The following is a 25297-nucleotide window of genomic DNA, read 5'->3' as shown; positions in this document are numbered from 1 at the left end:
GCGGAATCCCCTCACATATACGCTTATCATGCGGAACCTCTCACGCATACGTGTATCATGCAGAACACCCTCACAGATATGTGTATAATGTGGAACCTATAACACATATGTGTATAATGCGGCATCCCCTCAGATATACGTGTATCATGCAGAACTTCTCACGCATGAGTGTATCATGCAGAACACCTTAACACATATGATTATCACATTGGGGTCTGTGGATTGAAGTTAACTGGTAAGCAAACCAAACACGTGTACTAATTTATTAAGTCCTAAAACTGCAGCCAATGAAATCAAGCAGTATGGTGGCACAGACTACAAGAAGAGAGCAAAGAAACATGTTTTTCATGCTACTTTGTGCAGTAGCTCCTCCAAAGCCTGCCCTGTATTTATAGCACAGTTCAAGCTCAAAATAATATGAAGATGTCAATTAATTAGTACAGTTTACTCACCTTTGTAGTCCATAGTTTGACTGTCCAGTCAAATGATGATGTGAGGAACAAATGGGAGAAGTCAATAGGTCCTACTGCATTGTGACAGTTGATTCCTGTAATCGGCCCCTGATGACCTTCGATCACCTCGCTGATGCCAGCTTTACTGTGTAAATATAACAAAATACAGAGCAATCAGGGATTGTTAGGTACTGTATTTCATCATATATTTTAAGGGACTACAAAAGATTGTCTACACACTCAACTCTAGTCTTTGGGAAAACAGCATCATCTTGTAAAGTATTATGAATGTTGTTCTCTTAATAGTTAAAGTGACAGGAAAGTTAAAATGACCAGTACTATAAGCCCCTTCATCGTTTTTAAAGATACTTTGGAATGCAAAGTGTGTATTAAAGAAAAACTCTAACAATGGCACCACGAGTATGGTCCAGGTGTCAATCTGGGAGATTACCGGAGCATGCAGTGCATGGGATGTTCCTATCTAGTATGTCCATTTAATAACCTAAATATTATTGACATGGATTATTGAAAAGTATTTGTCTCATACAGTACATATAATAGTTCCAGTAATCCACTGCTTATCCAAAACTTCAGAAGAAAGTTACACAGTTAAAGGGCCATTATAGTGTTAAAATGACATGCTCTAATATTAACAAAAATCTTACATTATAGGATTTGAAGAAATAAAAGAACCTCTCTTTCAATGTTAAAAGAACTTACAACTCTGTATGACTAAAATCCAGCATCTAGTGCCTGACCGGCTGTCCTTAACATCAGTCATTAGTAATACTATAACAGTAATGACAGGGGATGATGGACGAATGAATGGTAAGACCCCTGTGCATCATCACAAACAAAGGAGCTCATTAACCAAACAATATAACTGCCCATATAACATATTTAGAGCCTTTTAATATTAAAATTGCAATTATTCATCAACTTTCCCTTTTCTTTCTGGTATGTATTCTATCATGTGGAATTCATGGCTAAGGCTCTCAGCATACACACGTCACTGGGAAGACTTATACAGCTGTTGTGTTTTATTTAGAGGATTTTTAATTTGGTGAAAGAAAACTGGTACAATTCCAAGAAGTATATTGTGTGCACTCCCAATAATATGCATAGCACAAACATGTAATGCAATGTTTATGTTTATTGATAATGTAACAAAAAAGTTACACTCCTTTGTTTGTTGTTATGTTGGAGGTTGATTAGGTCAATTTGAAAACAAGGTTAGCATTAAACTTAGACACTGTCATGTTTACTGCTGACATTGAAAAGAGGATATTTATCTGCTAGACTAGGTTGTGCGCTTGGTTGTCCTCAGGGATTCATCTAGTGACCCAGTGCCATTGGAAGCCATGCATGCCCATGCCATCACACTGCCTCCACCATGTTTTACAAATTATGTGGTATGCTACGGATCATAAGCCATTACAAGCCTTCTCCATACTTTTTTCTTCCCAACATTCTGGTACAGGTTAATCTTAGTTTCATTTGTCCAAAAATTTTGTTCCAAAACTGGGCTGGCTTTTTTAGATATTTTTTGGCAAAGTCTAATCTGGCCTTTCTATTCTTGAGGTTCATGAATGGTTTGCACCTTGAGGTGAATTTAGCAAATTGAAGTGCATTATCATTTTAATTTCAGAAGAACAAGAAGAAACAGATGCGCCATATGGCCCAATATTGTTTGATCCAAAGATATAATAATGGTGTGTATGGTTACACTCACATGTGTTGTAGCACTCCAAATAGTGCAATGGGAGCAGTCTGGGATCTATAACAGTCACCCAGAAGACCGACCATCCATCTTAAGAGGTTGGTCTTCTGGATGACTGTTATAGATCCCAGACTACTCCCATTGCACTATTTGGAGTGCTACAACACATGTGAGTGTAACCATACACACCATTATTATATATTTGGATCAAACAATATTGGGCCATGTGGCGCATCTGTTTCTTCTTGTTCTTCTAGACTGCTGTTCTTGCTGCTTCCATCGATATATTGTATTGTTATAATCACAAGGGCGCCCCCTAATTAATTAGATCATTTTCATTTCAAAGATTTTTCTTTCCATGGTGTTTTGGAAGTTGCCTCTGAGAATCTTGATTTATAGGTTTTGGATTGAGTGGTCAGGTTGGGTGAAATGGTGACCAAAAGAAAAATGAAATTTACTCTCAGGTGGAGGTGGGCCAGGTCTATACTTTTATTGATTATAACCCTGTGTTTAACATCACAAAGGAAATTACAAATATTGTGCAGTGTGCACAAAAAAAATACATCATTAATAAAGATACAGACACATTTTTGGTAGTGCAGGACCCCAAGACTCCGGTGTTCTATGTACTAACAAAGAGTCACAAATCTCATATCAGTCCGCCTGGTCACTCCAATTGTGGCAGGAACCAATTCTATATTTTCTAATGTAGCCGTTTTCTTAGATAAAAACTTATGTCCACATGTGGAATAATCAAACACATTCATTAGGGATACTGGTGATTTCCTAGAAAAGCTACATAATTTGCAGATGTCCCTTGATGTCACCAGCCCTTATACAGCTATTACACATGAGAGTGGATTGGGGGCTGTTAAGTCTGTGTTACATTCCTGTGGTCTTTATGATGAGGGACAGATACATTTTCTTTTGCAGCTTTTGGAAATTGTGCTGTATAATAATTATTTCCTTTTTGAAGATTCTTTCTTTTTGCAATTACAGAGGACAGCCATGGGCTTCAATGTCGCACCCAATTATGCCAATATTTTTATGAATTTCTTTGAGGAAAAATTTGTTTTCAAAAACGATTTGTTTCCTGGTGCCACTACATTGATGAGATTTTTGGCATATGGGTTGGCGACATTAGTGCCCTGGTGCTATTTGTGGATGAACTGAATAGGTCTACCAACCATATTTAAGGGACAGTCAACACCAGAATTTGTGTTGTTTAAAAAGAAAGATAATCCCTTTATTACCCATTCCCCAGTTTTAATAACTAACAATGTTATAGAAATACACTTTTTTACCTCTGTGATTACCTTGTATCTATGCCTCTGCAAACTGCCCCCTTATTTCAGTTCTTTTGACAGACTTGCATTTCAGCAAATCAGCGCTGACTCATAAACAATGTAATCTATGCGGCACACATAAACTAGTGCTGATTTTCCAATCAGTGCTATCTCCAGGGTAACTTCACATGCATGAGCTCAATGTTATCTATAAGAAACACATGAACTAATGCCCTCTAGTGGTCAAAATGCAATCAGATTAGAGGCAGTCTTCAAGGTCTAAGAAATAAGCATATGAACCTCCTAGGTTTAGCTTTCAACTAAGAATACCAAGATAACAAAGCAAAATTTGTGATAAAAGTAAATTGGAAAGTTGCTTAAAATTACATTCCCTATTTATAGGGCTTGACTGTAACTTTAAGTTTAAATTGACATGGTCTGAAACCAGGATAGATTTTCTGGATGTTTCTGTAATTAAACAAGGGGCTGGATTTTGCACTAATATTTATTGCAAAGAAACAGATCGTAACAGCATCTTGAAATATGACAGTGCCCATCAACAGTCTCTTATTAAGTAATTTCCCCATAGCCAGCTTCTTAGGGAGAGAAAGATTGTCTCAGATGAAAATGTTGTCCCTTTGAGGTTGGAGGAAATAAGCAATAGATTTCTTGCAAGAGGTTACCCTAAAACTCTGATAGATAAGGTTATCACTGAGGTTAAGTCTGTCCCAAGAAATGAATTGATAAGTAAGAAAGTGACCAATGCAAAGAACACGAGGCTAACCTTTATATCCGAATACTGCCAGGAAAGCAATCAAATTACTAAAATAATACAAAAACATTGGTATTTATTGGGGGAATGTATGTCAGAAATAGAGGAATTTAAGCGGCCTCCAATGCCAGCTTTTAAGAGAAGCAAGAACTTGAGGGATGCCCTTATAAGAGCTGACATAGGCCCTAAGAAAACTTTAAAGCAGTCCTTTATTTCTGATAAGAATTGATTATGTTTTCCCTGTCTTGGCTGCGTCAACTGTGGTTCGGTCATTAAGGGGCCATATTTTACTCACCCATTGACTGGATACAAATTTAGACAATGCGCATTATACGTGTCTTACACCTTATGCTATTTATCTTATCAAATTCCCTTGTGGGCGTGGCTACGTCAGAGAGACCACTAGAAGCATTAAAGATTGCATAAGTGAGCATAAGAGCAACATGAGGTATAAGGCTGTAACTGCCCCAGTCACTGCCCACTTTCTTGAGTTTGGCCACCAGATTAACCAATTGCATTTTCAAGTGATTGAGAGGGTTGATATATCCAGGCGTGAGCGGGGCAATAGATAATTACTCTTAAAACAACGTGAGGTTTTCTGGATATTTAGGTTAGAGACCATGGAACCTAAATGATTGAATAAAGAAATCAATTGGTCTGTTTTTTTTATTAACATATGAACTATAGCTTTATTTAATTTATTTTAACAATTCTGCATTGGGCCTTTGAAGATGTTAAAAATTGAAAAATGGTAAAAATGTTTCATATGTTTGCTTTCTAAGGGTGTTTAGCTGGATATACTCTTCTGGTTACAGTATTAAATTTAGGATGTTAGGCATTATGTTTTTAACTATTTTATCAAATGTGTGTGTTTTCTTGATTTTTTACATATTCTCTGCCTTTGCTATCAATTGAATTGTAATTAACTAATTATTGTAATTGATTTATTGAAACTGCTATAAATTAAGGCATTGAATTACAGAATGATATCACATGACTAAGGGGACCGCCCAGAAACGTTGTGTTCTAGGTTGATCCCCCATGCTTCAGTAAAAAAGGGATTTTTATTTTTGGATACAGTATTTTTGCCTTTTTTACAGTATTTTGTTTCACAGTAGTTTTTGATTGAGTGTCTGTGTAAGTTCTTCCGAAGTTGCAGTTTTTGGCTTGTTTCTCCAATATAACATCAAACTTTACATGCAGTGCAATGTATGATGTATACCACATTTGCAGATATACATGAATATGCCCCTTTAATGTTATAGGATTTACTCTTGTGATTAGCTGTGCTGCTTTCACAAATGTGTTGACATAGTTTGCAGAGAGCTTTGTTGCAGAATTTGGTTCCATTCTGAGTGTTCTTTTTATCAAGGGGTAGCTTTCTGTGGACCAGTTTCTGTTTTAGATTGAGTGGTTATCTGAGTGCCAGGATAGGGGGCTTTGGAAAGATTTTTTTGAGTGTGGGATCCTCTAAGAGTAGTGTTTGTAAGTTTTTTATGATTTTTCGTATTCCTTCTACAGCAGGGTTATACTTTACTACTAGTGGGATACGCAATATGTTTTTCTTCTCCCTGTATTGTAGCAAGTGTTCACGTGGGGTATTGAGGGCAGAGTTAATTTGTTTGTTTATAACCCTTGTTTTGTAACCTTTTTCTCTGAATGATTGGGACAGTGTGATGAGGTGTTTGTCACGGTCCTTGGTGCCTGAGCAAATTCTGGGATATCTGGTGGCCTGACTGTAGATTATGGATTTTTTATGTGATTAGGGTGGGAGCTGGAGCTGTGGAGGTAGCTGCATCTATCTGTTGGTTTCCTGTATACAGATGAGTGCAACATGCCATTTGTGATGGATATTGTTGTATCCAGGAAGCTGACACAGTCTCTAGAAAAGTCAATTTTAAGCTTGATTTATGCATGAAATAGATCAAATGATTTATGAAAATGTTCTAGGTTTTTTTCTCCTTCTGTTATCATCCATATATTTCCCCTGTCTGTTATCCTTTACTGACACTGTATGCCTCTGTCTCCTAAACCTCCCTCATGATTTTTACGACACCCCCTCCTCCCCCTGCATTCAGACCTCTGTAACCCTTTGTCTTTTTAGACATCCTATGTTTTAAGATATAATCTGTAAATTCGATCAAATTGGTCAGTATTGCTTCAGACTTGAAAAAGGAAGACATTCTTCCGAAATCTTGTCATCTTCTAAATGTATAGTTAGTCCAATAAAAAAGTATCATTGCTTAATGCAATACTTTTGTTATTTTAATATCTAAATCTCTGGACTAACACGACTACTCCAATCAATGTGATTATATATATTTATATATATTTTACACATATATATAAGTCCAGATAGGATAGCACAATCTTTCCACTATTAGAAATGCCACGGTGCACTGCTACAAAGTATCCAATTCCTCCAAGAAAAGCAGGCACTCACTGGACTTTATGATAAAAGGTATAAACTTTATTAGTCCATTTCAAAAGTGAGGAGACATAACGTTTCGGCACTAGATTGTGCCTTTGTCAAATGTCACACAATTTCAAGCAAAAAGTGCAATCAAGCACCTAAAATCGAATAACACACAATTTAAAACTTACCTCTTAAATAGTCAAAACAAGCTTAGACTTGCTGCCATCCGACTACTCACGCCTCCCTTCCAAAGGCATTGATGTCCCGCTGACACGCTATCGTGCCTAGCGTGATGACGCATAGCACGACGTTGCCATAGTAACGTCATAGTAAGCAATGCGGTGGAGCATCTGTCACAGTCCAGAACCACATGTAGCGAAAGTGCGCATGCTTAGAACTAAACGGCTCATAGGGCACAAGCGTATCTAATAGCAACCAGCCATAAATAACAACAAAGCCTGTTTCCGATTGCTACATGTGTATTATGAGTGTGACTGGATGGTGTATGATCATAATAGGTTACATATGTATAGTCTTTATATTCACTGTGTTCACATACTGACTATGGCATCAAGTCAAATAGATACACATAGCTGTCATACGATAGATACAATACCTACATTGACAGACAGCTGCAAGGCGTAACTGTATTAATATATACAAAAAGTGATATATATAGATAATAATAATATATACAAAGAATATATACAAAAAATAGCTGAACCATAATAGCTGAGGATATCTACATATCAAAGCAAACACAGAAACTGACAGTATCAGAATATATGATGTGAGCCAAACCTAAATCATCAAATTAAGGTGCATCAGACCGTTTAGAGTATGGTAAAAACCTATTTCAAGAAGCGGACACCCTGAGACCCAGAATGCTACACAGACGTAGGAGTAGCACATTAAAATTATTAATAAAATGGGCTAAAGTCCAATTATGTATTCATGCCCTGTGGGGCCAATGTGTCCAGCCTGTAAATCCACCTGCTTTCACACTGTAAAAGTCTCCTGGCCCTATCACCACCTCTAGGGATGGGAGGTACATGATCTATCAACATAGATCTAATGCTGGAAACTGAGTGTTTAAATTGTATACAGTGGCGTGTCACCGGCTGGTCAGATTCGCAGTTTTTCAGGACCTCCCGGATGGCATACCGGTGATTCGCCATCCTATCTCGGAAAGAGGTGGTCATTTTTCCCACATACACATTAGAACACGGGCAAACAAGCATATAGATAACAAAAGTGCTGGTGCAACTAAGACGATAGTTGATCTTATATCGCTGGTTCCTGTGGGGATGCTGGAAGGTGTCATCTTTTAACATGCTGTTGCACGTAGTACAGCTCCCACAGGGGAAGCAACCCTTCTTAGACGACCTCAGCCAAGTATCTTTTTGATAGTGGCCAAGTGGGTCAGATTTGACCAGGATATCCCTAAGATTTCTGGCTCTACGATAGACCAACCTAGGGGCTGTCATCTTCAGGAAAGGTAACGTAGGCTCAGTCCCAACCACAGGCCAATGACGACGTACAGCACCTGTAAGCTGTTCACAACCAGGTGTAAACGTAGTAATCAGATTCAGTTGTTCAGCCATGTCCTTAGTTGAAATACTAGTGCTTTTGGTGATATAAGTATTCAATAGCTTATCCTGAATGTCACATAACCTCTTTTGCTCAGCTTTTCACCCATTGCATTAAGTTGGGTCAACCTCAGGGGTGTCTCGCTATTATTTCTCAAAACACGTGTAAGCTGGGAAGTGAGAACACCTTTCTTTTGGTGTTTAGGGTGAAAACTTCTGGCATCCAGTAATGAGTTGCGGTCTGTGGGCTTTGTGTACAAAGATGTACCAAACCGCAACCCACCAGAGTCGTCAACCTTAAACACACTTAAGTCAAGAAAATGTACTTTCAAAAGATTAAACTCAAGCTTGAACCGTACTGGGCTTACCATGAGGTTCAAATGTGACACCCACTCACGCAACATCAACTTGCTACCTCTCCAAATGAGGAAAACATCATCAATGTAGCGAGTATAATATTTCACTTGTGGATGTTCAAATGGTTTCATCAGCTCTTGCTCGTACCAAGCCATGTAGATGTTGGCGTAAGTGGGTGCCACAATCGAACCCATGGCTGTGCCGGCCACCTGCAAATAATAATAATCTTCAAACTTGAAGTAATTATTTTCAAGGCAAAGAGTCAGCAATTCACAAATAAATTCAATGAGTGGTCCATTGTAATGCACATTACCAGTCACCATGGACCTGACAGCCTCCACCCCACCAACATATAGAGGCTATCCATGTCCATGGTGACCAGAATATCATCATGGCATAGATCAGTGAAATCCCTGAGTATTTTCAACAAAATGGGTGAATCCTGAAGGTAGGCCCTAGTGTTTTTAACTACATTCTGTAGATGTGAGTCAAAATAAATGGCTAGACTGGTAAGGACCGAGCCCTGGGCAGATACAATCGGTCTGCCCGGGGGTTCATCAGAGTTTTATGAACCTTTGGGAGAAGGTATAGTGCTGGGACTATAGGGTACTCTGTTATCAAAAATGATAGTTCCTTGTCATTTACAAATCCTGCCTCTAGGCTACACTTTTAAAAATGTATCAATTAATTTTTTGTATATATACGTAGAATTACCCCTCAATCTGACGTATGTATTTGAATCTGCCAATTGCCTTAACGCTTCCTGGCGATAATCGGCATAGTCCAAGACAACGATGGACCCGCCTTATCAGCAGGGCGGATGATGACAGATTTGTCATTACTCAGATCAACAAGCGCTTTTCTTTCAGCAAGGCTAAGATTAGGGTATAGGTGTGTGTGTGTGGTGTATTAGTAATATCATTTGTGAGTAATCTAGTATAGCTCCTGATGGAGGGATTTGTATTTGGAGGCTCAAAAGAGGACTTCTTTTTGAAAGGTTCAGATGTATAGGTCTGTTCCCTGAAATGGTCCCTCAGTTTCAGCTGTCGCTGAAATCTATGGATATCAACTAATCGCTCAAATGTATCTACTGTAGGGGTGGGAATGAATGATAGACCATGATTGAGCAGGGATATTTCAGCTTCACTCAATGGTCTACTACTAAGGTTGAATACTATATCTACCTCTTTTTCAACTGTTTTTTATTTTGACTTGTACCCTCCCCTGCGGGTCTTATATCTTTTTGGCCTTTTTTGGCCATAGGTAAAATCTGGGGTTTCATGGTAGACCTTGTGGTCACACCTAAAAAAGGCTGTACCTGTTGAGAATTATTGGTAGATGGTTCAACCTCATTAGTTGATTCAGGGCCTGAAGAATCCCCTCCACTGCTATCAACTACACTCAAGGTGTTCTTGGATCTCAAATTTCTACGGTGTATAAAGGGAACCTCATCCTTACCATATAGCCATCTATATACTCTTCTCTCTCTGTAGTCATTTTCCATATTATTAAGTTTTTTATTTTTAAATGCAATCAGGTCACAACGATACTTATTAACAAGACCATCAAGTTTGGTAACCCAATCCTGGCTGACATCATTAGACAGAATGTGAGAGCTCTGCTCTTTGATGGCGTCCAATTCAGATTTAATTTTAGTCTCTAATCTAGTGACCTCCTCTATCACCAGGAGGATCAGATCATATGAACATTTGTTCAATATTGAACACCATCTTTTACAGAACTCCACATTTTGTCTACCCAGGGTGGGTATATTCTTAACCCTGAAGCCCCTGGGAATAAATTTCTTTCTGTAATAACCAGATAAAAACACAGCATGCAGGTAGTAATCTATTTCCTTTCTACGTAGGTTCAATAAATTGTGGTAAACATTAATAGGTGTCTCACCTCCCAGCTCACTCATGTCATCTGAGATCAAAATTCTATCAGCATCTTCATCAGTGAATGCTAAGGGATCTGTGTTGAAATCCTCATCCTGGTATTGAGGATCCATTGCAACTGCAGCCTCAGCCATAAATGCAGAAAAAGCAGGGGTCTGATGCACCTTAATTTGATGATTTAGGTTTGGCTCACATCATATATTCTGATACTGTGAATTTCTGTGTTTGCTTTGATGTGTAGATATCCTCAGCTATTATGGTTCAGCTATTTTTTGTATATATTATTATTATCTATATATATCACTTTTTGTATATATTAATACAGTTACACCTTGCAGCTGTCTGTCAATATAGGTATTGTATCCATCGTATGACAGCTATGTGTATCTATTTGACTTGATGACATAGTCAGTATGTGAACACAGTGAATATAAAGACTATACATATTTAACCTATTATGAGCCGTTTAGTTCTAAGCATGCGCACTATCGCTACATGTGGTTCTGGACTGTGACAGACGCTCCGCCGCATTGCTTTCTGATGTTACTAAGGCAACGTTGTGCTATGCGTCATCACGCTAGGCACGTTAGCATGTCAGCGTGACGTCAATGCCTTTGGAAGGGAGGCGTGAGTAGTCGGATGGCGGCAAGGCTAAGCTTGTTTTGACTATTTAAGGGGTAAGTTTTAAATTGTGTGTTATTCGATTTTAGGTGCTTGATTGCACTTTTTGCTTGAAATTGTGTGACATTTGACAAAGGTACAATCTAGTGCCGAAACGTTATGTCTCCTCATTTTTAAAATGGACTAATAAAGTTTATACCTTTTATCATAAAGTCCAGTGAGTGCCTGCTTTTCTTGGAGGAATTATATATATATATATATATATTTATATTTATTTATTTATTAGGGCTAGGCGATATGGGCAAAAATGAAAATCGTGATTTTGGACCCAAAAAAATCGCAATTGCGATATATATACAGTATATGTATTTCCAGTCACTAAGGGAACCCACAAAATTAACAATTTTCAAAGTATGTTCTCACAATCCAAAGTTACAACCACCTTAAAAGCAGAGTTTAACATTAATCAGTCCAACAAAATGTATCAATCAATCTCCCTCTGTCTCTCAAGCTTTCTCACTTTCTCTCAATCTCTCATATTCCAGGTGCAATGGTATATACAATCCAGGAATAGGAAAGGTACAAGTCCACAAAATGGCATTACTTGAAATAACTTAACTATTACAAGCACCGTGGGTATGTTACTAAAGTATTAAAAGGGACAGTAAACTTTATATTTCACGTTATGCTTGAAAATCTCTGTTCATTTTAGTGTGGCTTAAAAGTCAGAGCACAGTTCCATTACAGAATAGGAATGGGTGGTATGGCATCTAATTGACTGTATCGCCCCCCCTGCTTTGCAAAAAAGAAATTCTACTGAAGGGGGCTAGTAGTGCAACCTGTAAAACAGCACCATGGGGGTGCAGAAATATAATTTCCATGTAATTTCACAAAATAGATAAGGGACATGGGAACTATTACCACTGCTAATAAAAAAAAAAACAGAAAAATCATACATTTTAATTACAAAATGACTAAATAAGCACTTAATAGGAAATAAATATACCAATTCAAAATCTTTGGAAAATAAATTTTAAACAGGCAATCTCCCAGCTACCCAAAAATATGGATGGGGAGGGAAGAAGGTGAGAAGAAAGGGAAATCAGTAAACGTTTGTTCAGGAGACGAAATGATAGAGGAGAAGGAAAAAAAGGGGTGCAACAATGAGATGATAGTGGAGAGGGCAAAGGATGGTACAAGAATGATATGATAGGGGTGCCAGTGCTATCATTATACTCACCTTCTTCAGAGACCGGGATACCATGCTAATAACTCCAGGTGTTGCTCCTACCATACTATTCCTACACCCTGGGTTGGACCAAAGCACGCTAAAGCTTAAAATTGTGTTGGTCGTGTTATCTTCTATTGCTTCAGTACTCAGAGGGTTGCTAAATTGTGTTTGCTAACATTTAAAAGTATTGCTGGTGGGTTAGCATGCATGCCAATTAAATACCTGAAAGTGGATTCCTATTTAACAACCTCAGGTAAACTTTTCAATGAAAGAAGTAAATGGAGGGTGCTTGAGATGAGATGACAGGGGAGAGGGGAAAGGAAGGTACTGTAAATTAGATGATAGGGGAAAGCAGGGTACTTGATATGAGATGATAGGTGAGAGGAAAAAGGAGGATACTAGAAATGAGAGGAAAGGGAAAAGGAGGGCACTGGAGATGATATGATAGGGGAGAGGGGAAATGAGGGTACTGGAGATGAGATGAAAGGGGAGAAGGGAAAGGAGGGTACTGGAGATGAGATGATAGGGGAGAGGGGAAAGGAGGGTACTGGAGATGAGCTGATAGGGGAGAAGGGAAAGGAGGGGACTGGAGATGAGATGATAGGGGAGAGGGGAGTAGGGTACTGGATATGAGATGATAGGGGAGAAGGGAAAGGAGGGTACTGGAGATGAGATGATAGGGGAGAGGGGAAAGGAGGGGACTGGAGATGAGATGACAGGGGAGAGGGGAGGAGGGTTCTGGATATGAGATGATAGGGAGAAGGGAAAGGAGGGTACTGGAGATGAGATGATAGGGGAGAGGGGAAAGGAGGGTACTGGATATGAGATGATAGGGGAGAAGGGAAAGGAGGGTACTGGAGATGAGATGATAGGGGAGAAAGGAAAGGAGGGGACTGGAGATGAGATGACAGGGGAGAGGGGAGGAGGGTTCTGGATATGAGATTATAGGGAGAAGGGAAAGGAGGGTACTGGAGATGAGATGATAGGGGGGAGTAGAAAGGAGGGTACTGGAGATGTGATGATAGGGGAGAGGGGAAAGGAGGGTACTGGAGATGAGATGATAAGGGAGAGAGGAAAGGAGGGTACTGGAGATGAGATGATAGGGGAGAGTGGAAAGGAGGGTACTGGAGATGAGATGATAGGGGAGAAGGGAAAGGAGGGGACTGGAGATGAGATGATAGGGGAGAGGAAAAAGGAGGATACTAGAGATGAGAGGAGAGGGGAAAGGAGGGTACTGGATATGAGAGGAGAGGGGAAAGGAGGGTATTGGAGATGAGAGGAGAGGGGAAAGGAGGGTACTGGAGATGATATGATAGGGAAGAGGGGAAAGGAGGGTACTGGAGATGAGATGAAAGGGGAGAAGGGAAATGAGGGTACTGGAGATGAGATGATAGGGGAGAAGGGAAAGGAGGGGACTGGAGATGAGATGATAGGGGAGAGGGGAGTAGTGTACTGGATATGAGATGATAGGGAAGAAGGGAAAGGAGGGTACTTGAGATGAGATGATAGGGGAGAGGGGAAAGGAGGGGACTGGAGATGAGATGACAGGGGAGAGGGGAGGAAGGTTCTGGATATGAGATGATAGGGAGAAGGGAAAGGAGGGTACTGGGGATGAGATGATAGGGGAGAGGGGAAATGAGGGTACTGGATATGAGATGATAGGGGAGAAGGGAAAGGAGGGTACTGGAGATGAGATGATAGGGGAGAAGGAAAAGGAGGGGACTGGAGATGAGATGACAGGGGAGAGGGAGGAGGGTTCTGGATATGAGATGATAGGGAGAAGGGAAAGGAGAGTACTGGAGATGAGATGATAGGGGGGAGTTGAAAGGAGGGTACTGGAGATGAGATGATAGGGGAGAGGGGAAAGGAGGGTACTGGAGATGAGATGATAGGGGAGAGTGGAAAGGAGGGTACTGGAGATTAGATGATAGGGGAGAGGGGAAAGGAGGGTACTGGAGATGAGATGATAGGGGAGAGGGGAAAGGAGGATACTGGAGATGAGATGATAGGGGAGAGTGGAAAGGAGGGTACTGGAGATGAGATGATAGGGGAGAAGGGAAAGGAGGGTACTGGAGATGAGATGACAGGGGAGAGTGGAAAGGAGGGTACTGGAGATGAGATGATAGGGGATAAGGGAAAGGAGGGGACTGGAGATGAGATGATAGGGGAGAGGGGAGGAGGGTACTGGATATGAGATGATAGGGGAGAAGGGAAAGGAGGGTACTGGAGATGAGATGATAGGGGGGAGTGGAAAGGAGGGTACTGGAGATGAGATGATAGGGGAGAAGGGAAAGGAGGTGACTGGAGATGAGATGATAGGGGAGAGGGAAGGAGGGTACTGGATATGAGATGATAGGGGAGAAGGGAAAGGAGAGTACTGGAGATGAGATGATAGGGGAGAAGGAAAAGGAGGGGACTGGAGATGAGATGACAGGGGAGAGGGGAGGAGGGTTCTGGATATGAGATGATATTGAGAAGGGAAAGGAGGGTTCTGGAGATGAGATGATAGGGGAGAGAGGAAAGGAGGGTACTGGAAATGAGATGGTAAGAGGGTAAATTAGGGTAAAGGAGTGAGATAATAGGACAAAAGAGAAAGAAGGGGCAGGAATGAAATTATGAGTGAGAGGGAAAAGGAGGGTGTTGGAGATGAAATGATAGGGGAAAGTGTAAAAGGAGGGTTCTGGAGATAGGATGATAGGGGAGAGGGCAAAGGAGGGTACTGAACATGAGATGATATGGGAGAGGGGGAAATGATAGTACTGGAGATGAGATGAGAGGGGAGGAGGGGAAGAAATGAAGCAAAGAAAAAGGGTGTTGAAAGTGATAAGAAGCAGGGAAAATTAATGCATGAAAATGGGTAAGAGAAAGGTAGAAATCTAATCAAACTCTGCCTTAAATATCTGCAAATTATGGGAGCACTTCAGGAGGATGGTATCTGGAGAGAGCAGACATGTTTATCACAGTGTGCTTCAGGAGGGAAGCTAGGCTTTGGGTGTGGCATTGCCCTAGGGGGGGAAAGTGCTATGTTTAAAGCTAGGTGGGACATGAGGGAGAAGGAATCAGGTTATAGGGGGCTACAACCAGGCAAGGAAGGTGTGGAGCAGTAGGGGGAATGTGTAAGGCGCATAGTGGTCAGAAGATCTCTGCATCATAAGCAAATGGTGTCCTTGTGTATGCGGTGTTAACGTAAATGAGTAGCAAGGCAGTTTACACTCACTACTCTACCAGCTATGTGTGGGGAACTATGCTTAATGCCAGGGAACAGGCAGTTTGGTTCTTAGTGTCCTTTCCACACTTGGCACCAGATAGTCCATTCTAAACAAACAAGCAGATTACAGCATCTCTATATGATGTATAATACATGTTCCATTTTTGATATATGAACAATGCACTTGTTTTTCTAAAGCTGAAATACATTAGGCACAATAGGGTTTAGAGCTATATATAATGTACTATTTAGACCTATATGCTTAACATCCGATAAAGTCAATCACTTGCGTTAATGTTATCGTTTTTCATTGGAACCCATAGCTGACAGGGGATAACTTGTAGCTTTTGCTTTGGGTGTATGACACTAACCCATTATTTTGTAAAGCAGCATTATTTCAGCTTCGTTATAAGTATATAATGTTCCAGATCAAGGTGCCTAACCCACCACTGTAATTCCTATTATTTTTAAAACACATTTTTTTCACACTAAGAAGTTGCAGATACAAAGAACAGGAACTGCTGCAATCTGTACTTTATGTTGCTTTGAAGTAGTAATGTTTTTGCAGTCTAAACTAAGATGTTTCTAACATCTGTCCATAACAATCTATTATTGTTATCTACATAATATTCTGAGGTTTTACATTCTTACAACTAACAAGCAATGTATGTTTCAATGTTCTTTTAATTTTTGAGTATTTCAGAATTGGAAAACCCACAAATTTCAGAATTAAATTACATAAAAAGGGGCAAAGTGATTTGAAAATGTGTTTATACAGCACTTTATATTACAATCTCAATTGCGTTTGTGTCCCCCTTTCCAAATATTTATTTTGCATTTAGGCCATTTGCATTTCAGTGCATAGTCACTGATATATAGATATATACTTTGCATATATAAAATTGACTTGATATATACTTAAAAGATTCATTATTATATTCCATCTCACCAGAACAAAAATTAGGTAGCATTTGTTTTTACATTCTTGGTAATTTGATATATTTGCTCATCAATGGTGTTAAATTGATGTGTTCTAAGTAATTAGTTTGCTCAAAATTAGGCCAATTATGAGTTCCAACAGTTTATAATCATGTTTTATAGCCGTGTGTTATTGTAGAAAACAGTATTCATTGGTGGTTGAATATATTTTTCTGCCCCATAAGCTCCCTTAATAAAGGGATAGTAAAGTCAAAATTAAACTTTCATGAATCAGATAGCGCATGTAATTTTAAACAACTTTCTAATTTACTTTTATCATCAACTTTGCTTTGTTCTCTTGTTATTCTTAGGTGAAAGCTAAACCTAGGTAGGCTCATATACTAATTTCTAAGCCCTTGAAGGCCGCCTCTACATTTGATAGTTTTTCACAGCTAGAGGGCATTAGTTCATGTGTTTCATATAGATAACACTGTGCTCATGCACGTGAAGTTATTTAAGAGTCACCACTAATTGCCTGAAATGCAAGTCTGTCAAAAGATCTGAGATAAGGAGGCAGTCAGCAAAAGATTAGATACAAGGTAATTACAGCGGTAAAAAGTATATTTCTATAACAGTGTTGGTTATGCAAAACTGGGGAATGGCAAATAAAGGGATTATCTTATCTGTTTAAACTATAAAAATGTTGGTTACTATCCCTTTAAAGGAACCCTTGTTCTCAGTTTCATATAAATGGAGGGGAGCTGTAAATATTGCTGGTAATAATTTTAATGTGATACAATTCTAGGACTGATATATCTAATGCAGTGTTTTTATGATGTATATTTTTCTTCTGTATCTTAAAAAGTTTGGAGGTTTTGTCCTCATGGGAGGTGACTCTTATAAATCTTTCCATGTCTTGTGTGAGAGCTGAAGGAATGACACATACAGAGCTGAGTAATCCTTTCTGCATTAGATAGCTTGGATGAAATGTGGAACACATTGTCTGCAATGCATCAAAATATTTGTTAAAGATAATATGTATAAATAATAATAATAAAAGAATTAAACACAAGGCAATTGTGTATTTTTTATTTGTGATGCATCCTCTATATCCACACATCCTGCTATTACAGCAACAATGTCCATCGCTTCCATGTCATTGAAGACTTTAATTGAAGTGCCACCACCTGCTTTCTTACGGCTAGATTTAGAGTTCTGCGGCTAAAGGGGTGCGTTAGCTACGCGTGCTTTTTTTCCCCAGCACCTTTTAAATACCGCTGGTATTTAGAGTTCACAGAAGGCCTGCGTTAGGCTCCAAAAAGGGAGCGTACAGGCATATTTACCGCCACTGCAACTCTAAATACCAGCGGTGCTTACGGACGCGGCCAGCTTCAAAAACATGCTTGTGCACGATTTCCCCATAGGAAACAATGGGGCAGTTTGAGCTGAAAAAAAACCTAACACCTGCAAAAAAGAAGCGTTCAGCTCCTAACGCAGCCCCATTGTTTCCTATGGGGAAACACTTTCTAAGTCTGCACCTAACATGTACCCCGAGTCTAAAAACCCCTAACCTTACACTTATTAACCCCTAATCTGCCACCCCCGCTATCGCTGACCCCTGCATATTTTTTTTAACACTTGACCTAATCTGCCGCTCCGTACACCGCCGCAACCTACATTATCCCTATGTACCCCTAATCTGCTGCCCCTAACACCGCCGACCCCTATATTATATTTATTAACCCCTAATCTGCCGCCCCCAACGTCGCCGCAACCTACCTACAATTATTAACCCCTAATCTGCCGACCGGACCTCACTGCTACTATAATAAATGTATTAACCCCTAATCTGCCTCACTCCCACCTCAAAAACCCTATAATAAATAGTATTAACCCCTAATCTGCCCTCCCTAACATCGCCGACACCTAACTTCAAGTATTAACCCCTAATCTGCCGACCGGACCTGGCCGCTACTCTAATGAATGTATTAACCCCTAAAGCTAAGTCTAACCCTAACACCCCCCTAAGTTAAATATAATTTAAATCTAACGAAATAAAATAAATCTTATTAAATAAATTATTCCTATTTAAATCTAAATACTTACCTGTAAAATAAACCCTAATATAGCTACAATATAAATAATAATTATATTGTAGCTATTTTAGGATTAATATTTATTTTACAGGCAACTTTGTATTTATTTTAACCAGGTACAATAGCTATTAAATAGTTAATAACTATTTAATAGCTACCTAGTTAAATAAATTCAAAATTACCTTTAAAATAAATCCTAACCTAAGTTACAATTAAACCTAATAATATACTTTCATTAAATAAATTAAATAAATTAAATACAAATACCTACAAATAAATACAAATAAATACACTAACTAAAGTACAAAAAATAAAAAAAGAACTAAGTTACAAAAAATAAAAAAATAATTTACAAACATTATAAAAATATTACAACAATTTTAAGCTAATTACACCTACTCTAAGCCCCCTAATAAAATAACAAAGCCCCCAAAAATAAAAATATGCCCTACCCTATTCTAAAATAAAAATTGTAAAGCTCTTTTACCTTACCAGCCCTTAAAAGGGCCTTTTGCGGGGCATGCCCCAAAGAATTCTGCTCTTTTGCCTGTAAAAAAAAAAACATACAATACCCCCCCCCAACATTACAACCCACTACCCACACACCCCTACTCTAACCCACCCAAACCCCCCTTAAATAAACCTAACACTACCCCCCTGAAGATCTTCCTACCTTGAGTCGTCTTCACTCAGCCAAGCTGAATTCTTCATCCAAGCGGGGGCTGAAGAGGTCCATCATCTGGCTGAAGTCTTTATCCAAGCGGGGGCTGAAGAGGTCCATCATCCGGCTGAAGTCTTCATCCAAGCGGGGGCTGAAGAGGTCTTCCATCCGGCTGAAGTCTTCTATCAAGCGGTATCTTCAATCTTCTTTCTTCCGGCTCCATCTTCATCCCGCCGATGCGGAACATCCTTCCTCCACGACGAACTCCCAACGAATGAAGGTTCCTTTAAGGGACGTCATCCAAGATGGCGTCCCTCGAATTCCTATTGGCTGATAGGATTCTATCAGCCAATCGGAATTAAGGTAGGAAAAATCTGATTGGCTGATTGAATCAGCCAATCAGATTCAAGTTCAATCGGATTGGCTGTTCCGATCAGCCAATAGAATGTGAGCTCAATCTGATTGGCTGATTCGATCAGCCAATCCGATTGAACTTGAATCTGATTGGCTGATTCAATCAGCCAATCAGATTTTTCCTACCTTAATTCCGATTGGCTGATAGAATCCTATCAGCCAATCGGAATTTGAGGGACGCCATCTTGGATGACGTCCCTTAAAGGAACCTTCATTCGTCGGGAGTTCGTTGTGGAGGAAGGATGTTCCACGTCGGCGGGATGAAGATGGAGCCGGAAGAAAGAAGATTGAAGATGCCGCTTGATAGAAGACTTCAGCCGGATGGAAGACCTCTTCAGCCCCCGCTTGGATGAAGACTTCAGCCGGATGATGGACCTCTTCAGCCCCCGCTTGGATGAAGAATTTGGCTCGGCTGAGTGAAGACGACTCAAGGTAGGAAGATCTTCAGGGGGGGTAGTGTTAGGTTTATTTAATGGGGGTTTGGGTGGGTTAGAGTAGGGGTGTGTGGGTGGTGGGTTGTAATGTTGGGGGGGTATTGTATGTTTTTTTTTACAGGCAAAAGAGCAGAATTCTTTGGGGCATGCCCCGCAAAAGGCCCTTTTAAGGGCTGGTAAGGTAAAAGAGCTTTACAATTGTTATTTTAGAATAGGGTAGGGCATTTTTTTATTTTGGGGGGCTTTGTTATTTTATTAGGGGGCTTAAAGTAGGTGTAATTAGCTTAAAATTGTTGTAATATTTTTATAATGTTTGTAAATTATTTTTTTATTTTTTGTAACTTAGTTCTTTTTTATTTTTTGTACTTTAGTTAGTGTATTTATTTGTATTTATTTGTAGGTATTTGTATTTAATTTATTTAATTTATTTAATGATAGTGTAGTGTTAGGTTTAATTGTAACTTAGGTTAGGATTTATCTTACAAGTAATTTTGTATTTATTTTAACTAGGTAGCTATTACATAGTTATTAACTATTTAATAGCTATTGTACCTGGTTAAAATAAATACAAAGTTGCCTGTAAAATAAATATTAATCCTAAAATAGCTACAATATAATTATTATTTATATTGTAGCTATATTAAGGTTTATTTTACAAGTAAGTATTTAGCTTTAAATAGGAATAATTTATTTAATAAGATTTATTTTATTTCGTTAGATTTAAATTATATTTAACTTAGGGGGGGTGTTAGGGTTAGGTTTAGACTTAGCTTTAGGGGTTAATACATTTATTAGAGTAGCCGTGAGGTCTGGTCGGCAGATTAGGGGTTAATAATTGTAGTAGGTAGTGGCGACGTTGGGGGGGCAGATTAGGGGTTAATAAATATTATGTAGGGGTCGGCGATGTTAGGGGCAGCAGATTAGGGGTATTTAGGGATAATGTAGGTGGCGGCGGTGTGCGGTCGGCAGATTAAGGGTTAAAAAAATTTAATAGAGTGGCGGCGATGTGGGGGGGGCCTCGGTTTAGGGGTACATAGGTAGTTTATGAGTGTTAGTGTACTTTAGAGCACAGTAGTTAAGAGCTTTATGAACCGGCGTTAGCCCAGAAAGCTCTTAACTCCTGGCTTTTCTCTGCGGCTGGAGTCTTGTCGTTAGATTTCTAACGCTCACTTCAGCCAAGACTCTAAATACCGGCGTTAGGAAGATCCCATTGAAAAGATAGGATACGCAATTGGCGTAGGGGGATCTGCGGTATGGAAAAGTCGCGGCTGGAAAGTGAGCGTTAGACCCTTTCCTGACTGACTCTAAATACCAGCGGGCGGCCAAAACCAGCGTTAGGACCCCCTAACGCTGGTTTTGACGGCTAACGCAGAACTCTAAATCTAGGCGTATGTTAGTTTTACTACCAGGGGCCTGATCCGATATGCAGCGTCGCCTGAAAAAGCCGGCGACGCCAGATTTTGCGCGGGTTTGGTATCACATATAGCATACAAGTTACGCCCGTATATGTCACCCGTCGCCTGCAAATTTTACTCCCATAGGCTAACATATAAAACTGCGCAATTTGCTATCCAATATCCAGCGCAAGGCCTTACGTGGCGAAAATGGAGAAAACTTACTCCATTTTCACCATGCCATAAAAAGCAGCCGTAGCAGGCCTTGCGCTGAGTATGGGAGCACCATAACTCCCTAAAATGTTTATAAAAAAAACCCTAACACCTAACGCAATGTCTATCTACCTGTCAACCGCAATCCCCCACGCAATACCCAATAAAGTGTTTAACCCCTAAACCGCCACTCCCGGACCCCGCCGCCACTAAATAAAGTGTTTAACCCCTAAACCGCCGCTCCCGGAACCCGCCGCGACCTCATTAAATTTATTACCCCCTAATCTGACCCCCCTACACCGCCGCCACCTACATTAAATGTATTACCCCCTAATCTGACCCCCCTACACCGCCGCCATCTACATTAAATATATTAACCCCTAATCTGATCCCCCTACACCGCCGCCACCTACATTAAATATATTAACCCCTAATCTGACCCCCCTACACCGCTGCCACCTACATTAAATATATTAACCCCTAATCTGATCCCCCTACACCGCCGCCACCTACATTAAATATATTAATCCCTAATCTGATCCCCCTACACCGCCGCCACCTACATTAAATATATTACCCCCTAAACCTAAGTCTAACCCTAACACCCCCTAACTTAATTATTATTTAAATAAATCTAAATAATATTAATATTATTAACTAACTAATTCCTATTTAAAACTAAATACTTACCTATAAAATAAACCCTAAGAAAGCTACAATATAATTAATAATTACATTGTAGCTATTTTAGGATTTATATTTATTTTACAGGTAACTTTGTATTTATTCTAACTAGGTACAATAGCTATTAAATAGTTAATAACTATTTAATAGCTACCTAGTTAAAATAATTACAAAATTACCTGTAAAATAAATCCTAACCTTAGTTACTAATACACCTAACACTACACTATCAATAAATTAATTAAATAAATTAACTACAATTATCTAATATAAAATACAATTAAATAAACTAAACTATATTACAAAAAAAACACTAAATCACAAAAAATAAAAAAATATTACAAGAAGTTTAATCTAATTACACCGTCGCCACCTACATTAAATATATTACCCCCTGAACCTAAGTCTAACCCTAACAACCCCTAACTTAATTATTATTTAAATAAATCTAAATAATATTAATATTATTAACTAAATAATTCCTATTTAAAACTAAATACTTACCTATAAAATAAACCCTAAGAAAGCTACAATATAATTAATAATTACATTGTAGCTATTTTAGGATTTATATTTATTTTACAGGTAACTTTGTATTTATTCTAACTAGGTACAATAGCTATTAAATAGTTAATAACTATTTAATAGCTACTTAGTTAAAATAATTACAAAATTACCTGTAAAATAAATCCTAACCTTAGTTACTAATACACCTAACACTACACTATCAATAAATTAATTAAATAAATTAACTACAATTATCTAATATAAAATACAATTAAATAAACTAAACTATATTACAAAAAAAACACTAAATCACAAAAAATAAAAAAATATTACAAGAAGTTTAATCTAATTACACCTAATCTAAGCCCCTTAATAAAATTAAAAAAAAACCTAAAATAATAAAATTTCCCTACCCTAAACTAAATTACAAATAGCCCTTAAAAGGGCCTTTTGCGGGGCATTGCCCCAAAGTAACCAGCTCTTTTACCAGCCCTTAAAAGGGCTTTTTGCGGGGCATTGCCCCAAAGTAATCAGCTCTTTTACCTGTAAAAAAAAAAGAAATACAATACCCCCCAACATTACAACCCACCACCCACACACCCCTACTCTAAAATCCACCCGATCCCCCCTTAAATAAACCTAACACTACCCCATTGAAGATCACCCTACCTTGAGCCGTCTTCACCCAGCCGGGCCGAAGTCTTCATCCGATCCGGGCACAAGTGGTCCTCCAGCCGGGCAGAAGTCTTCATCCGATCGGGGCAGAAGAGGTCCTCCATCCTGCAGAAGTCTTCATCCAAGCGGCATCTTCTATCTTTATCCTTGCGGTGATGAGTGGCTCCATCTTGAAGACCTCCGGCGCGGAACATCCTCCTCGGCCGACGACTACCCGATGAATGGCTGCTCCTTTAAATGACGTCATCCAAGATGGCGTCCTTCGAATTTCCGATTTGCTGATAGGATTCTATCAGCCAATCGGAATTAAGGTAGGAAAAATCTAATTGGTTGATTTAATCAGCCAATCGGATTGAAGTTCAATCCGATTGGCTGATTGGATCAGCCAATAGAATGCAACGTCAATTCTATTGGCTGATCCAATCAACCAATCGGATTGAACTTCAATCCTATTGGCTGATTAAATCAACCAATCAGATTTTTCCTACCTTAATTCCGATTGGCTGATAGAATCCTATCAGCCAATCGGAATTTGAGGGACACCATCTTGGATGACGTCATTTAAAGGACCAGCCATTCGTCGGGTAGTCGTCGGCTGAGGAGGATGTTCAGCACCGGAGGTCTTCAAGATGGAGCCGCTCATCGCCGTAAGGATGAAGATAGAAGATGCCGCTTGGATGAAGACTTCTGCCAGATGGAGGACCTCTTCTGCCCCGATCTGATGAAGACTTCTGCCCGGCTGGAGGACCACTTGTGCCCGGATCGGATGAAGACTTCGGCCCGGCTGGGTGAAGACGGCTCAAGGTAGGGTGATCTTCAATGGGGTAGTGTTAGGTTTACTTAAGGGGGGATTGGGTGGGTTTTAGAGTAGGGGTGTGTGGGTGGTGGGTTGTAATGCTGGGGGGTATTGTATTTCTTTTTTTTTACAGGTAAAAGAGCTGATTACTTTGGGGCAATGCCCCGCAAAAAGCCCTTTTAAGGGCTGGTAAAAGAGCTGGTTACTTTGGGGCAATGCCCCGCAAAAAGCCCTTTTAAGGGCTATTTGTAATTTAGTTTAGGGTAGGGTAGGGGCTTTTTTTTTATTAGGGGGCTTAGATTAGGGCTTAGATTAGGTGTAATTAGATTAAACTTCTTGTAATTTTTTTTATTTTTTGTGATTTAGTGTTTTTGTAATATAGTTTAGTTTATTTATTGTATTTTATATTAGATAATTGTAGTTAATTTATTTAATTAATTTATTGATAGTGTAGTGTTAGGTGTATTTGTAACTTAGGTTAGGATTTATTTTACAGGTAATTTTGTAATTATTTTAACTAGGTAGCTATTAAATAGTTATTAACTATTTAATAGCTATTGTACCTAGTTAAAATAAATACAAAGTTACCTGTAAAATAAATATAAATCCTAAAATAGCTACAATGTAATTATTAATTATATTGTAGCTATCTTAGGGTTTATTTTATAGGTAAGTATTTAGTTTTAAATAGGAATTATTTAGTTAATAATATTAATATTATTTAGATTTATTTAAATAATAATTAAGTTAGGGGTTGTTAAGGTTAGACTTAGGTTCAGGGGGTAATATATTTAATGTAGGTGGCGACGGTGTAGAGGGATCAGATTAGAGGTTAATACATTTAATGTAGGTGGCGGCGGTGTAGGGGGGTCAGATTAGAGGGTAATACATTTAATGTAGGTGGCGGCGGTGTAGGGGGGTCAGATTAGGTGGTAATACATTTAATGTAGGTGGC

At 39.1% G+C, this 25297-nt stretch overlaps 1 protein-coding gene across 1 annotated transcript in view; it reads right to left on the bottom strand.

The window, feature by feature from the left end:
- Window positions 1-228: 228 nt before the first annotated feature.
- Window positions 229-25297, bottom strand: part of LOC128661461 (cytoplasmic dynein 1 intermediate chain 1-like) — a 711349-nt gene continuing 686280 nt past the window's right edge. Inside the window, exons 13-14 of the mRNA XM_053715712.1 lie at window positions 453-597; window positions 229-315 (exon numbers count right to left, since the gene is read on the bottom strand). Coding sequence (XP_053571687.1) covers window positions 229-315; window positions 453-597 — 232 coding nt within the window. The remainder of the gene's footprint in view (window positions 316-452; window positions 598-25297) is intronic.

The sequence above is a fragment of the Bombina bombina genome, chromosome 5 (assembly GCF_027579735.1).
Source record: "Bombina bombina isolate aBomBom1 chromosome 5, aBomBom1.pri, whole genome shotgun sequence".
In the NCBI taxonomy this organism is placed as follows: Eukaryota; Metazoa; Chordata; class Amphibia; order Anura; family Bombinatoridae; genus Bombina; species Bombina bombina.
This window is presented reverse-complemented; position numbering and strand designations above follow the sequence as displayed.